General features: G+C 34.5%; 1 protein-coding gene across 1 annotated transcript; it reads left to right on the top strand.

The window, feature by feature from the left end:
• LOC117108514 (ornithine decarboxylase-like) lies at nt 1–17,676 on the top strand. The gene is made up of 13 exons (XM_033250533.1): nt 1–164; nt 5,695–5,822; nt 8,166–8,345; nt 8,460–8,556; nt 8,700–8,776; nt 10,513–10,685; nt 11,627–11,761; nt 12,095–12,260; nt 12,959–13,136; nt 13,598–13,731; nt 14,616–14,739; nt 15,251–15,338; nt 16,124–17,676. The coding sequence occupies exons 3-13, from the start codon at nt 8,244–8,246 to the stop codon at nt 16,293–16,295; spliced, it is 1,446 nt and encodes a 481-aa protein (XP_033106424.1). The 5' UTR covers nt 1–164; nt 5,695–5,822; nt 8,166–8,243; the 3' UTR covers nt 16,296–17,676.
• Nucleotides 17,677–17,845: the final 169 nt, after the last annotated feature.

The following is a 17,845-nucleotide window of genomic DNA, read 5'->3' as shown; positions in this document are numbered from 1 at the left end:
ATCCCACCATGAAATTCTTTCAACGCAACCCGCCACAGAACTGAGAGCGTTATTGATATCCTTCATGAAAACTATTAATTTTTACTGGTTTGTCGTGCTTTAAAACCGCCAAAATTCCGCCGAAAAGCCAAAGTCGGTTATTATCTGCTGAAATTTCAGCCCAGGTATGTGACATGTTTTAAAGTGTACTTAATATGATGGAATATTTAATTTATGTTAAAAATGGGACAACCTTTTCTCTGAGAAGGTGTTTGCACGAGACCGTACAGCTAGGTTGCTGCCATGGCGCTCACCTTCATTCATGTACGTGTAGGCCTAGTACTGTCGGCTTTCCATCCATGTATTCGTTTAAACTTAAATGCCGACCCAATAATAATTAATATGTCTTGATTCTTCTATTATTTGGCATGCAGAAATTTGAATATTATGATTCTATGAATAAAATTACGGAAGACGGAACCATAGACCTAGGGCCTAGGCTAAAATTAAAATGATATCAAAACAAAAGAGTCTCTTCTTAATCTTCTTATTCTAATAATTAATGTAGTCTTAACCTTGTCCGGCGCTAATGCACTTTTGCACCTAACTTTTAATTCTTAATTTTTTTACCTCAACGTTCTTCTCACAGTCACAACATATAATTAACAAACATTTTCACCTGATTTAACCACTCACAAAGTACCTTTTTCAACAAATAAGCCCAGAAATAAGTACAGCGATTCTGTGTTCGCTAGCACGACGAGCGGCTGCCATTTTGCAATCAGTAAGAAAATTGCCAGAATGTCTGAGGTTGCAGCGCGAAGTTTTTTGATTAAACGTTTATGAAAACTTATCTATTTGCCATATTGTATGTCATTCTTTATATTGTATGGTGCTGCCGTTTGACTGTGTTCACATGAAATTCACACGTACAATAATTACTTCAAAAATTAGTGATCCAAATGCGTACACAGATCGAAAAATAGGGCCTAGGGGCCTAGGCCTAAATCCAGACAAACAACTACAGTATTAAAGCCAGTGACAAACGTCGGTTTGATTAACCTCGATTACGACAAGAACTGAGGTTCAAAAAGATGGTACTGCATGATGCCACATTTTTGTCGGATGTTTCATGGGAAAATTCCAATTAAAATTATTAGACTGGCCTTTAATGGTTTCAAAATTTAAGAATTGACTCAGACATTCTGGTAATTTCTTGATTGCAAAAAAGTACAGCTCGTCGTGCTAGGAAGCGCGGAAACCCTGTATCAACCTATATTTATAAAGGTATCTTTTTGTTGAAAAAATGTACTTTATGAGTGGTTGAATCATGTAAAAATGTTTTATAATTGTGTTGTGACTGTGAGAAGAAAATTCAGGTAAAAAAATTAAGAATTAAAAGTTAGGTGCGAAAGTGCATTAGTACCACCTTGTCCTTAGTCTGACTCTTAGTCTTAGCCTAGGCCTATTTTAATACAGTACTCTTGAAAAGACCGCCCTCGGCAGCCTTTCGCGAGGCTGTGAGGTACTGGGGCGGGACCAGATATCAGCAGGACGGGTGCAGAAAGAAGGGAAGTTTAAATAACTTGGGGAACTGTCCTTAGTCTTATCACCTTGATAGACTTATCTTTTGAATCTTTGATAGACTTAGAGCCAACAATGTTCAATATTAGCTAGCTAGAGCACACAAAAAATTATATCCTTCAATTGACTTCAGATATAGTTTCACATTTAGTTCAATGGAAAGAACACATTGATGTCGAGTAATTTACAGTGTAGATGACAAAAATTGGTTGAATATTTAGCCTACAGTACAAAGTTATGCTAAATGTAATAGTGATTTTTTCCCCCGATTTACGCATGTTGGCCTAGGCCTATCTTATATTTGTGACCATATGCATGTACATATGCATACAGCCTAGCTAAGTCTAGGTGCAATCAATGTTCTGGTAGGCTACGCAATGACACATCACTTTTATCGCAGCCTAGAGTGGCTCAGACTCTATCTAGCCTAGGGTATTTAAAAACTTGGGGCACAACTCTTATTATTACATCAAAAATAACATTACATAAAGTTTATATTTTTTTTGTTTTATTAAAATTGGCAACATTCTAAAAATATCACCGCTAAGTTTTTTGAAGGTGGGAATTCCATATTCCGAATCAGAAATTATCGGAGAACATCGTCCAAGTGTTTCTTTTTTTGTAATACCCAATCAGAATGCGGGAAAAGGCTCCCCCCTCCGTAACGCCAATTTTTTCCCGATATGGTAACACTTCCTCATTCAGGATTTTGACAAGAGCCCTCACGGATATGCTCCTAGCTACATTAGCATGAATATTACTCTCGTAGCCCTAAATGACCCCCACCCATAAAGAAGAAAAAAAGCTGCTATTTACCCAACATCTGTACACTTTGTCAGCTAAAAATCACTCTTGCATGTTAAGTTGGTGGGGGAAGTCCGGACGTGACTACCAACACCCACCTATTCTATGGATCCACCCAGGAGTATCATTTGAATAGTCATTCTGTAAACCCCAGTCGACCAAATGCTGCAAGTATTGCCATTTACTAAATAACAGAATGACTTAAAGCATAATTGAATGCTGCTACATCTTATTATAATTTTAGAAAGACCTTAGCAAGTGAAAGTCAAATTATTGTTTAAACATGAGCCAATAATAATTTTGTTATAATCTTAGAGCAGGTAAGATAGGACTAATGGTGTAAGATAAGGTAAAAAAGGATTATACAGTACAATACAAGCTGAAACGTTGTGATGACTGTAGACATTTCTTAATCGTCATGTATTGACTTAGGGGTCCTTCACAATTATCAACATTTTCACAAGTGGACAAAGAGTACACTTTTTCGTAAACACCCTCCCCCGAAAGTGTACAAGGAAAATGTTGGAATTTTTTTTTTCATCTTTCAATGATACAGAATCTGCAACAGCCAGTTCAATTCATAGTAAATTCAATACTGTAAATGAGACACATTAAACTGTACTATGAGTATGATCAATACATTTATTTATCTCTGTAGTTGCTCTCAGAGTAGTGGCTTAATAACCTAAATGACTATCAATGTGTAATAATTTAATTTCAGTACACTGTACTGTATGTCAAGAACATTTGTTTGTTAATATAATTTTGGACAAGTAAAACAATATGAGCATTGATTATTGTACTTAGTTCAGAGTTATTGTTGACTATTAAATCCGAAAACCCCACTTGTGGTCTTTGGCGGCCACTGAAGTGGTAGGGTGTCATGGTCACCCCGCAGCAATAAAAATAACAGCTAAACAGAGGCAGATGAATTGTCAACATGACTAGTCATTATTATTATTAATAATAATAATAATAATAATACTATTAGATAATAATTATTATTGTATTTTAATACTATATACATAGATAATAACAATGTCATTATTACTACTAATAATTAATAATTACTGTATTATTGCATTTTAATACGCTATACATCTATTTTATGTCATTAATAATAATAACTTAATTAATAATATTATTGTATTTTAATACTCTATACATCTATTTAACATCATTATTATTAATAATAATTAATAATAATAATAATTATTATTATTGTATTTTAATACTCCATACATCTATTTAATGTCATTATTATTAATTATTAATAATAATTAATTATAGGCTAGGTCGTACTCTGTAGACTGTACTACTTATAATACTAGCCTTATGCCCTAGTATTCAACGAATTAAACTAACCTTAGAGAAAAAATCCATCATCGTTGTCTGCGGCTTTTTTCTCTGTACTTTGTCCATTTGAAATTTTGCTTTTTCAAAAACCTCAGCTAGGCCTTCTGGTAGTGGTTGATCTGGTGAATTACCTCCTGGTCGCTTACCTCTCGTAGTCGGCGGTCGGTGTTTTTTTTCTGCAAGCTTTCATTTCATTCTAAAGGACTTGCGCGGATGACACTGCATCTCTCCGCTTCATGTGTTCGTTGACGAACACAAAGGCGTTTACAAAATCATTGTATAAACCCAATGGCTTTTTGTGTACCCTGTGGCGATGTAATGATTGTATTTAATATGCAGCCTGATGTAGTCACCAAGCAACTATCAACACACATTCAGTCGCATGAGTTCAGAGATTTTTCTTGATCGCGAATACTTGCATGCGTAACACAAGGCTGTATACACTCAGCTCAATGCATATTCTCGCTACTGTACGGCCTACATAGAGGATCGGGAGTTCATCAAACTTTCGCACCAGTAGCCCAGGTAGGATATTTCATACGATCATCCATGCATGTAATTCAGCAGTTTTTTGTGGTTGTGACGATTTTTGTCGGACATTTTAATACTATTTAAAAAGCGTATGCCAGGGTTTACCCCCCACATACGTTTTGTACGCTTGTGAAAATGTTGATAATTGTGAAGGACCCCTTCTTTTAGTGATAAAAAGTGATATCTATACGCGTTTGTACCAGTCACACAATTAAGTGGTACGTTGACTCACTCACTGCATGCTGAATACTCTGCTGCTCCTTTCACTGTACTGTTGGCCAAAAAACAAATTATTTTTAAAGCAGGAGCTTTTAGAATCACATAGTTTAGCATTTGATACTAAGGTGTGCTGCAGTAGGTTGCTTAAACAAAACCACTTTAGTTCTATACACAGCTGTTGTGCGTTAATATCCAGGGATGTCGCCAGCTTTTTGAAGTGCCGGTCGGCAATCATCCTGGGGGTGGGGGCGTATTCGTGGAAGCTCTTAAAAACCAAAAGGCCTAAGTCAAGCAGGTCTAGGCCCAAGGCTAGCTGACGCGATTTTTTTAGGCTAGGCCCAGGTAGGCCTAGGCCAGAATTTGAGGAATGCAGCAAAACAGATGAAGATGAGACTTACTGTAGGCCTAATTAAATTCAATAGTTGACATGCTTTGTTTTAGATTAAAAAATAATAATGAACAAATCCCGGCGACAAAGCGTCGATCCAACTGTACCCAGCCGCATTGTTTGCTGTAATTTCACATGTTTGACGATTACCACGATGAATGTGTATGTCACTGATTCATGTGCACTCGTGTATTTATTTTTTGTCCATTTACACATTATATATCAATTATAACTAAAAGTGAAAAACTTAAAATACAAAATGAAAACAAAGTAAAGAAATAAAAACATAAATCAGGTTTCGTAAATTTATAATCTTCCTGCCCCGGATCATGCTCTCATGATAAAACACTTGAATGGTCACGATTTCAACTTTAACCTTTGAATGTGTACAGCAACCGTGTCATGCCGGCCCGCGCGCTGCCCGCCGGCTCACGACGTTCGCTATGACTCAACTGGGACTAGGCTGTTCAGTTAGCGATGAAGAGCAGGGCAGTGCAGTATTTTGTTACAATTAACGTAACCACGGAATCATTTATTGTATTCTTCTTGTCTTTATCTATCAATTTGGCTTGTCTATTGTGTTTAGGTAAACTAATTATTTTGTTACAATTTGTAAACTGTTGAAATAATAGTGGTGGTCGGGAGCCTGTAAATCCTGGTCGGAAATGTTGAGTGCTGGATGCGTGGCGTCATCCCTGAATATCATTAATAATAGTAATACATCCCTATTATACATTATCATTATTTTTTAAATTTGATTATTTATGCCAACGCCTTTAGTGTCACAAGATTTCATTTTACAATTTTGTTTACTATTTCTTATCAATAATTAGGGTGGGCACTGTAACATCTATTGGACTGTAGAACCCGAAGGCGCAACTGGTGTTTTGGACATCAATTTTGAACCCGAGTGGGACCCTAGCTGATATTTGCTAAAGGATCAAATTTTCCACTTTGCAGTGTAAGTATTTTACCTTTTCTAGATGTTTTTTTTTAGCTTGAAGCTTTTAAAATGTTTTACAGTTAATTGATTTAGTTGGCATATTGTGAACATTACAAAGAGTATTAATTATTTTCATTATCTTAACAAAATTTACATTGATTGATGAGCTGCAGAAGTCCTCATTGTATCAATGGTGTTCTAGTACATAACATTAAAAAACAAAGAATGAAATTAATTCTTCTTCTCTATAAATAGAAATCATTCAATTTTTTTCTAGTAGTAAGGCAGGAGCGCTGCGATGTAGTCACAATGTCAGGCACTGATTCCAGATTTTTCTCGTGCAGGGCTTGCTTGGTAGATTCAAGTCTTCTCAATTGTCAAGCATATTGCCGAGCCAGAATTTCCACAGCACAGCAATTTTTGCCGACCTACAGTAGGCCTAAATTTCTTCCCACCAAAAACTGCATGTTATGTCAAAATTAAAACATGCCATAGCGTAAACCAATGAAACTGGTCGTTAGTAACAGATTTGTTTGCACAGTATTTTTAATAGGCATACGTACAATTGTGTGTGAATCATTTTGCCAATCTCACCTAGTCTTTTAGTAGGCTAGTCAGCCTAGGCCTAAAACATTTCCAATTTGAAGCCATGCAGGCTGCCTAGGTCAATTGCTTGCCTGAATCTTATTTGTTTTCATATATACAGTATTATTATTATTATAATAAAAAATCCAACCAAATTCCTACTGTCAGTTTTATACACAATCACATCGCGACTTCACTGCCAAGTACATATTGTGGAATAAACTGGGCATGCGCATGGGCAGTTTTAGGCAGCGAGTGATCATTGTCTGCATACAGCACCTTAACGATCGCATTTGTAATGTAAAAGATATTTCCCATGTTAATGAGAACGCTACTTACTGTAACACATTTCATATACTCGGTATACAATAATAAATGTGCAATAAGTTAACACTTGCTAATTTTAGTATATTGCAGTTAATCTATTTTTAAATCAGGTATTTGCTTCTTCTTAAGACATTTATCCTAATGTTGACAGTAAGAAGCCTTCATATAAAAATAACTGAGCTCTCATGATTGTCCATATCATCTGGCAATTTGCTTTTTAACTGGTAAATGATTGAGATGAGTAGGTGCAATCCTGCACTAGCCCTACTGGATAAGTTGATGATACATAGCCCACCTGCAGTGAATTAGAATTCCTGAATATTTAAATTTCCAAATGAAGCCAAGGAATTTTGACCGTTCAGATACCATGAAGATCTGTGCTACAAACGATGAGGAAGATTAATTGCAGTAGTTTGTATAGAACTGGAACCAGCTAGCATGCTGTAGCGGTGCTGTCCATCAGGGCTTAAAAAAGTGTGCGCCCTCAATTTTTACGATAAAATGATCAGGAAAATAATGCGAATGCAAAAATCGCAAAAATTCTAAATGATAGTTTTGTCTACGAAAGTAAAGCCACTGCATCTACTATATAACTGCTGGTCCCTTATACAGATATTATGAAAATGTTCGTTCTTTGTGTATTATTTTTCAACTATTTAATCACATATTCTTATTCTGAAGCCATTAATCGCACTTCACACAGATAGAATAGAGTCACGGCTTGCACCATGAGTAGCTGCAGTAGGCCTGGCTATATGGGAGCCAGCCTAAAATCGGGAGGGTGCTCTAGGAGATTGCTTGAAAAATCAGAAGAAACACCAAATTCAGGAGTTATAACTATAATATAGTAGAATAAAAAAACATAAAGGTGGGTTTGTATCATGTTAAAAAACGACTGGAGATTGTAAAGTCGTGAAATAAAAAGGCCACAAAATATTTAAAATTGTACAATTGTGAAGATAAAGATCCAAGCAAATAGAGGGCTTTGCAGTATATTCTCTTTGTAAACACTTGTAGGGTTGACTAGCTAAGTTGCTTTGACTTGAATGAAAACTACAAAGTATATGATGATCAGATGGCGAATAATCTCTTATATATTCTAAAGTTGTATATGCAAAAAGCATATTCATTTGATGACTGTTTTTATTTTCCTTCTATGTAACTCTCTAATATTAATAATACAGATGGAAATGATAAGAGAACCAATACTCATAAATTTAGCTTTGATTAGATGTTGGTGCCATTTATTAGTATTTTGATTTATTGCTTTTTATTTAATTAAATCTTCAATAGTCTATTTTTTTTTAATTTACAGCATTCACATTGTTCTTTTGCACCACATAAGCAGCAGCCTGCAGATGTGGAGCAAATGTTTTTGCAGTGCATATAAGATTTTTAAAGCGCATTAACTGTAAAACGTACCATGGTAATTCCATTTTTTTTTTTCAGGCTTCTGCGAATTAGCTAGTAGGCCCTTTTATCTGTTATCTGTGGACATTTGTGCTTTAGTGTTTTCTAAGTGTAATAATGGATCTAATCACTGCATCTTTCTCCATCAAGACTCATGATAGTCAAAAAACTATACGCAAAATAGTGGATGAAAAGGTTCATGATCATGAGGATAGAGAGGTAAACCGTTACTAATATTTTGTACAGTATCTAGACTTTAAACTAAAGTAGCTTATCTTGAATTTCAAAAGATTTTTTTTTTAAGTAATGTGTAAATTTTTTCTCTTGTGACAGGATCAAGACGATCCTTTCTTCATTTCTGACTTGGGTGACATTGTTCAGAAACACAGTCGATGGAAGACCCTGCTTCCACGTGTCGAGCCGCATTATGGTATATAATGGAATAATTGCACATTTCAAATCGTATATTTAATTATTTTTTTATTTTACTTTCCTAAGATTTTTGTATGCTTCTGGTTAAGGTACGAGTTGTAAACAAATGTTGTTTTTTCATGTTTCCCTTTGTAATTTTAGCTGTGAAGTGTAACCCTGATCCTGCCGTATTGACCACCCTCGCTGCTCTTGGAACTGGATTTGACTGTGCAAGCAAGGTAACTTAACCACCTATTTACCCATTAATTATCCTGTCTTTGTTTTATCAGGTTTTTGTGTACTGCCAACATTTAGATTGAGGTGTTTTTTTTTAATTTATTTTATTTTGTTCATTTTGTTAAATTATTCTCAGAAAGCATTTGTTGTGTTGCATTGATGATAGATTTGACTTGCCCTATCTGCAGTATATTGATGATAGTCACAAACTGTACTCAAATCCTTGCTGAGCAAAATACAAATGCTTCTGTTATCCCTTTGTTGATCAACAATAATTTTCCTGTTTTGAGGTACATTATTCATTCATTCATAAATTCATTCACTGTAGTATATTTATTCAAAATTATTGCTGCGAAGCAGCCAATTCATATTATTGACAGCAATTTGACCTCTGAAAGGTCATTGTTTGTCAAAAAACAAGGGCCTAAGATGACTGAAAAGCGGAGTTTCCTTCTTTCGTTCTGCCGGGTAAAATCAATTACTTTAGGCGACGTTTGTAGAGTAACCTACACGTACCAACGTCCGCATGTCGCGCTAGCCTTATCCTACTCTAGGCCTAGACTAGCTAGGATGGTATAGGCCTAGCCTTGAAGGGACGAAGGTCCCAATGAAAAACAACGTTGCTCCTCGCTCCGTCGCTAACATTGTCTATTTAACATCACAATAATTCATTATTAGACCTATAGTTGTTTTTTGAATTGTACTCCACAAATCTCAGCCGATACCTCGCACAACTCGTTAAGGTCTCGTATCTATTGTCGTGACGTCATGGCTCGCTGGCTCACACTTATGATGTTTCGCACTTGTGATCAAATAACACGCTGGCTCGCACTTTGGCAACACTCTTTGGCAGTCAACTCGCCCCTAGAAACCCGCCCTTGGAAACTTGCCCAATAAAAAAATGTACTCTTCCTAGACCATGCAGTCTTCAAAATAAAAGTTGTAACCTTTGTTAATCAACTACATTTTCCACATACATAGACATTTTTGAAACTTTATTTAAAAAAAACCTAAACTATAACTTTGTTGCCCAATGAGAAGTGTTCTAATATGTGGCAAAGACAAGCCAAACCAGTCACTCGTCGCAAATCGTGTTTCAGAGAAAATGGCCAAATCATGCTGGAATGTCAAATTTTTGAAAATCTATTTTATTGCACTAAACTATCCTTTATATACCTACACATCATTCTATGCTGTTATTTTCCCAATGTGCAATATTAAAACAACATTTTTTAAGGATTTGATGATAGTTTCTGTATGAGAAATGCCTGAAATCATGAACTTTGAAGGCTGATTTCTCATATATAGTTCTTTAAACAGCTGTGTGTTTAAACGCTTGTAACTTCATAAGGAAATGTCCGATTTGAATGATTTTTTTACCATTTTATAGCTATTAGTTTACTCTAACACTGTATTAATAACTCAAAATTGATTTTTGCGACGAGTGACTGGCTTGGCTTGTCTTTGCCACATATAGACAATGGTTCGTGTCTCATATTATTTGTTATATTTTTATTATTCATTATTTTCACTTGACTCGCATAAATAATTTTGTTCGAAGAACATTTATATGCAGTTGTACTTCGCAGCACTTCACTTGCAAGTTGAAATTGGAGTGCACCTGTAAATTTCTGACTAAAATAGTCTTTTTACTGAGCCCGAGACTTTTCTGTCCTGTAATAAGCAAGGCTGCTCATTAGATGTGGAAGAAATTTAAATATGTTTTCGCTTTTTACAGGCTGAGATTCAGACAATGCTGGAGTTAAGTGTGTCACCGTCTCGCATCATCTTTGCCAACCCTTGCAAGCAGAAATCACATTTAAAGTATGCATGCGACACCAACGTGTCCCTTATGACTTTTGACAATGAAGACGAGCTGTACAAGGTCAAAAGATTGTATCCAGGTGCAAGGTAAATTTTCCATTGCATTTCATCTCGCATATGTGCCCAAAACAAGCTATGCTAGAAAGTCCAATTAGTCTAATTTTGCAGTATTTTCCAAAATTTAGCTTGATAGATATTCAAATAATTTTGCATATGATCTGTTATCTTTCATAACTTTTTGACTAATTGAAAGAATACACACAAATAGACCAAACGTACTAAAAAAGGGTCAGAAACCTTTTTTGCTTTAACAACTTCTGATGAAACCAATGAAATATAAAACAGTCTGTCCATTCAGTCTGCACAGCACAGGCGAGCAATTTTTGATGCTGCCCTGCAAAAAAAAAAATTTACAAACGCTATGTGCCATTCTTGGTGAAAGTACTTACCGAAAAAGAAAAATATAATTACTAATTTGCAATTTAATATTTAACATCGTAATAGAAAATTCGCAAAATTGAACAAATTTAATGTTTTGAAGACGTAAATTTTAACAATAAGTCTTGATTTTCGATGTGGCCATCAGTGTTATTTCTTTGCAGTTAATTTGTTTGAGGTTCTTGGCTTAGGCTTCCTTTACTCTTTGTGTTTTGAATTAGCTCCCAGCATTTCACAGTGTGATTAACATTCATGCTGTTTCAGATCAACAACATTAAGTTCAAAAATAGCCGATAATCAAAAGCAAATTATGCAAAGTGTTTTCCATATGTTGTTTTCTAGTTAGATGAATTTGCCATATGTCATGTCGTATGGAGTGTAAAATAAGTATGTATAAAATACTAATATATATGGTTTGCATAAAGTATGTTTGAAGATATTCAGTTTGAAAACACTAAATGACTAATTTGGCATTATGAAACTAGATAGTATGCATTTTTACGAAAAAGCCTTAAAACATAATTTATAATTTTATATTTATGTACTGTACATATTTTTTATTTTAAATATATTTTACTAAAAATTTTCAGACTTGTTCTTCGCATACTGACTGATGACACTACAGCCCAGTGCCAGCTGGGTCTGAAGTATGGCTGTCACCCAAAGCATGCCCGCTACCTGCTCCAGGTCGCAAAGCAGCTTGACCTCAATGTCGTAGGTGTAAGGTATGTTTTATTAAAATCTTACTGAAAAGCGTCTTTATTTTATTACTGGAAGGTATACTGATAAATAAATTGCATGAAATATGGAATCGTACCTTGTAGGTCTTTTTGCAGTGATGATAGATTTGACTTGCCCTATCTGTAATATTCTGATGATAAAGTCACAAAATGTACTCAAATCTTTTCTGAGCCACACCAAACAACAAGGTTTTTCGAATTGAATGCTTTAGTCTATGAGTAAGCTCAAATTGTAATAGTGTTATCAAGCAACTTAAAGCATAGGGAAAATAAACATATACACATTATTTTAATGAAATACATTATAATTGATTTCAGCTTTCACGTGGGCAGTGGTTGTCGCGAATCTAGTGCCTACACAAAAGCTATAGCATCTTCTCATGATGTATTTGAAGCAGCACACTACATTGGCTACCATATGGACTTGTTGGATATAGGGGGCGGTTTCCCTGGTCAGCCGAGTGCTCCTATTGCTTTTGAAGAGGTTTGTATTCACAAGACAAGACTTTTATTTATACCTTGTAAAAAAAATAAAATTTTTGTTTCCTTATTTAGCAAATGGTTTTGACAAAAACATCCAGACGGGAGAGAAAAAAACATGTTACTGGTGAATGTAAACAGTGTACTAATGGGATGGTTAAATGATTTAAATTTATATAATTAGGAAGAAGTACACATACCATTTCTTGAGATTTCAAGGGAGCGGCAGGCATAATAAAGAAAAATTTTCATTTTTTCTGAAATTTTTTCGCCAAAAATAAAATATTTTTATTCAAAATCATTATTGATAGGCGACAGGTTCACCAAACAAGATATAAAAATAATCTTGTCTTATTGTCGTCGTTCGTACGAATCACAGGAGCTACACAGTTGGTTTTTCATGTAGCTTCTTTGTAACCAATAATTGCGTATAATCTATTCTCATGTCAGATTGTGTGTGGGTGTGTATAGTAACACCTGTGGATAGACCAATGTGGCACATCATGCAAACATGCCATTGTGTCTTCACATTTTATTTGTGTGCTTATAATATCTTTGTTACTGCCTGTTGATTAATTCATATTTATTTTAATTCTAAAAATGTATTGTTCTTTAGTCTTACAAATGGTACATGGTAGTCTCGTGTTTAGGTGATAATATTGGCAAGTTTATATTAATTTGTTACATTTCGCAATTCTACAGTTTGCAGAAGTGATTAACCGTGCCTTGGATGAGTACTTTCCTGTGAGTTGTGGAGTTCGTGTGATTGCTGAGCCAGGCCGATATTTTGTTGCATCTGCTTTTACCCTTGCAGTGAATGTCACAGCTAAGCGTGTTGTAGCCAGAGACATCAAAACATTTGAGGTGCCAGAATCCAAAGGTAGGCCTTGTTAGGAAATTTAGGTTATTGATTAATTTATAAGCTTTGTATTCAGTTATTCCATTTATGCCTGAGTAGTTAATAATAATCCATGGAACATGATGTTAAACATTGTCCTGGTATTGTGGCACCTATTGTTTTCAAATTTTCAAAAATGATATTTTATGATAATACACGAGTGCAGTGAATGGTAGTGCCTTTAGTTAAATTGGGATGTTTTTTAAACACCAGATTTAACAATTCTTTTATGGCCTGTTGTCATTATGACTTGAAGTGTAGAGTTAAGAAAAACCATTACTTTAACTTCATTCAGAAAATAAAACAAAAATTTTTTTCTCAATGTTTAACTAAAAAGTTAATAAATCTAAAAGAAAAACCATGTGCACATGCATGTTAAAAAGTGCTTTTAGGTTTATTTGAATATAACAGCAAAACAAGTTTTGTTTTATTCACTTAACCAGATCTGGTCTCCAACACTGTTGCCCCAACCAAATGTGAAGAGCCAGCTTACATGTACTATGTGAATGATGGTGTGTACGGGTCGTTTAACTGTCTCCTCTATGACCATGCCTCTGTTGAGCCAACCATAATGACCGTAAGCAATATATTGATTACCTGTATGATGAGTTTTCTTTACCTGTAAAACTAAATTAGCACCTGTTCTCTTTTCACAAGTATAAAAGTGGGGAAAAAATCAGAACTGGTCACGCGTTTTCATTTCTTTATATTCGAACAGATTAAATTTTGCTTTTAGTGATAAGATACTAACCGTAATAGGAAATTCATGTCAATAATATATTTAAAAAAAAATTTATGTTGACATTTATACGTAAATGTAACTGAAGCCTTAAGCTAAGCATACTGAAACCAGCACTGATCTCAATTATCTGAACTAGACAGGAAAAAAAAAAATAAAAAAAATTAATCAATTGGTGAACATCCCTGTGTGACGATGATTTCAGAGCTATTGCCTAAAAATGATTGATATGGCTGTTTATGATTAATACATCAAGTAGTTTTGAAATACTCGATTGTGGCATCAAAGGCACGTAGCCATAGCATAGGCGAGCCGAAATGGCAGAATGGTTAAGGCAGGGATCCGCAACCTACAGCCATAATATCGGCTCCACCTCCACAACGGCACGCTTGCCTTGTGGAGGTGGAGCAAGTCTACTCGGATAAGGACTATAAACAGTACTCAAAGTACACATTTGGCTCTTGTGCACTATACGACCCAGTACATCTTTCAAGACGAGAAGGGGTTACCCTGTGTACTGGCCCATCTCACAGCCCCTGTCATCATCCAGATGCTGAACAGGCGTTGATGAGTATCTGGATAGAATTAGAAATAGAACTGATGGTAAAGTAAGGCTCTTGATTTCTATCGTACACTCAACACTAAATCTGATCTGGAGAAAGTGAACTAAAGCAAGCCTGCATTCATAAATATAAATATTTTTACAATTTGTTTATTTTCAGGATCATTCTGGAGAGATGGAGTACTCTACGAGTATCTGGGGTCCATCTTGCGATGGGCTGGACAGAATTATTGAGCATACTACCATGCCAGAGCTTGAGGTTGGCGAGTGGATCTTATTCAAAGGTATGAATATCACTCTTGGAATAATATTATGCCCTCACCACAAAGGCAGGTTGGTAGATTTGTTTACCAGCCTGCAATACCTGAGGGAACAGTAACTGTCCTGGTTCCACTCACAACCTGGCAGGCTATACACTGGGAAGTGAACTAAAACAGGCCTGCAAACAATTTTTGATTTGTTTTGAAGTTTCAATGTAAATATATGTAACTAAACAATAATCAGGCATAGGATTTATATCACTTTTCAGAAAGCAAAGATTGATTTAAAACATTACCAAAAATATTACTGCAGGTCACTTGATCTGTAATTTGGCAGAGCAGCAAAGCTGTGAGCATTGTCACCTTAGGTCCACCATAGTTGAGGCTGGTTGCCCATAAATGACACTCTCAGGCCAGGTGTCTCTGGCCTAGAAAATATTCAGGAGTCTCCAAAAGCTTGGTCTGGGCTCAGCAGTGTGCAACATGCTCTGCTCTCTAGGAGTATTCAGGAAATGTTCATTTTTTTCCCCTGCAGATATGGGAGCATACACGATGTGTGCTGGTTCAGAGTTCAATGGTTTCAAGCGACCTGTGGTTTATTATGTCCTTCCTAATAACCTGAGGTAAGTGACTGAAAACGAGTTGTAATGTTTGCTAATATTTAAAAAAAGAAGTCGGGCTATAGTATAGTAAGAAATTGTTTCAATAATTCTTTATTTGTATTCATATAAACTATACAAAAAAACATTTACAAAGACCAGGACACAGCTTAAATTCACATGCTTACGCTGGCAAAATGTCTATTCAAATATCAAAAAAATGAAACAATCACAATCAGGAAAATAATGGTAACATTAACATTCAATTAATAAAAATAACCATTCAAAATTTAGATTTAGCAATTTTATTTACAAATTAATGTATTCAAAATTAGAATTTTCAGTTAAACCGTTATTTTCAGTTTCATTTATCAATGGCACATTGAAACATTAAAATTCAATTTAAAAAAAAATATTGTTCAAAATTTAGATTTAATATTTTTATTTACGAATTGATTATTCAAAATTTATGTTTACAATTTTATTTATAAGATTAGTTAAATTCAAAATTTAGATTTATAATCATATTAAATTTATGTGAATAAGGTTAAATGAAATTTTCAATACACGGTACATATGTAAATGTTATAATGCCCTCACCACAAAGGCAGGTTGGTAGATTTGTTTACCAGCCTGCAATACCTGAGGGAAGAGTAACTGTCCTGGTTCCACTCACAACCTGGCAGGCTATCCACTGGGAAGTGAACTAAAACAGGCCTGCAAAAAGTATTTGTTTTATTATTTTGTAAAAAAAATAATGTGTATACACACAGCATAATTGATTATTGCAATAGTCTTGTTTTTTTAAGGGTACCAATGCATCAGATGCTGCAACAGGAAAACAAGGAATTCAAAATAAGTACAAGCAACACCAAGTGTACCAATTACCGTGGGTACTTCATAGAGGATGCTGTTGGTTTTGCTTTTGAAGATGCTGACCTCTTCTCCCACCATCCTCCATCTATTGATATTAGGGCCTGACAGCTGATCACAAATTTTTGTCGAAACACAAGTATTAAATTTTTTCTGTAATGTTTTTTTTTCTCTTGTATATAGAAAAAATATGTGATTTTAAGTGATTTAGTCGTACCCTGGGGAGATATATTTATTTATAGCATTCCACCGACAAATTTAATTCATGCATAGAACGATTTGAATAACTACAAACATTTTCAGATTTGAAAATATTGAAAATTACTGGCATCATAGTTTAACATTTAGTAGATATTTGATTTTCTCTTTATTAGGAATTTTGTTAGCTCAGCAGTCTTAAAAAGATTTTGTTAGGTTAACAATATTGTTAATATAAAATATATTTTCCAAAGAATGTGTGAAATTATTAGTATTTTCTTGCATAGACTCTGTATTGTAAATGGTTTTTCTAGAAAGCATTTGGATAGCTGAAATTTACTGTCACGGCAGTTGCACATACCACCATGCTTTGATAATAGGCTTAAGTTAAGGGGGACTATAAATTAGCCATTCTAATAGAGAACAATGATTAATAATTAGGAGCTCACAATGTAACAAAATTTAAATGTGAGGAGAAAATGGTGCAAAAACTACAATCGAAATAAATTAATACTAGTCAACTGCCTGAAATATATTAGTACTGCAAATAATAACACTTTTAATATATATATATATAAAATAATTGAAATTATTAAATGGTAAGCGAATGTCAAATTACATGAATACACATGTTTAAAATAATAAGCAGTGGATGATGCATCAAGCAATAAGCAAATGGTACAACATATATTGAGTTTTCCTGAATATTTATTTGAAATACATTGTAAACAGTTCACTTGATAATGGAATATGATCTTTATCTTGCATTTAAAAAATAATGTTCTGATGAATTTATAATTTTGTTGGATGGTAAATGATGGGAGATTTTATTTGCATAGCTGTGTGTGTATACAGGAGGCTATTAAGAAATTAAAAAATATTTGTACTGTATTAGGTAAATTACTGTAATAGGCAATTAACCTTGAGGTAATGGCAAAAACATATTTTTGGATTTAAGAATTCTTTTCAAAAAACAGAAAGAGTTCATTCCATGTGGGTTTAGTTTTTTTGGTTTTATTAAATTTTACGGTAACAAAGTAAATATCACCGGTGGTTAAATATGGTGATGATTGACAATATTTGTGGTTTTCAGTGTAGCACCATTGTGATTTAATTTTCAACCGGTAGTAACTGACATTGCTGCTAACTTTGTCTTGTACAGTATTATTGTTTGGTAATTGGCATATCAAAGGAATACAATGTCTGACCAATCATATATCATTCAGAAAGTTATAAGTGTCGTTAAAATGCAGCTTGTGATATAATTAAAAGTGATCTAATCAAATTGCTAGTTCGTAGTCATGAGTGCAGTATTATTACTTCTACTAATAATATTTATTATAATTTAGCTTATTTCAAAGCCTACAATCATAATAGAACAAAAAAAACAAAAATTCAACCCATGTGTCAAGAAATTCCTGATGATGACATAATAAAATGTTGAAATATTAATCCCAACA

This window comes from Anneissia japonica, unplaced genomic scaffold, assembly GCF_011630105.1.
Source record: "Anneissia japonica isolate Jap-2015-1 unplaced genomic scaffold, ASM1163010v1 scaffold287819_len434453_cov191, whole genome shotgun sequence".
Classification (NCBI taxonomy): domain Eukaryota; kingdom Metazoa; phylum Echinodermata; class Crinoidea; order Comatulida; family Comatulidae; genus Anneissia; species Anneissia japonica.
The sequence above is the reverse complement of the archived record's forward strand: the minus strand, read 5'-3'. Positions and strand labels throughout refer to the sequence as shown.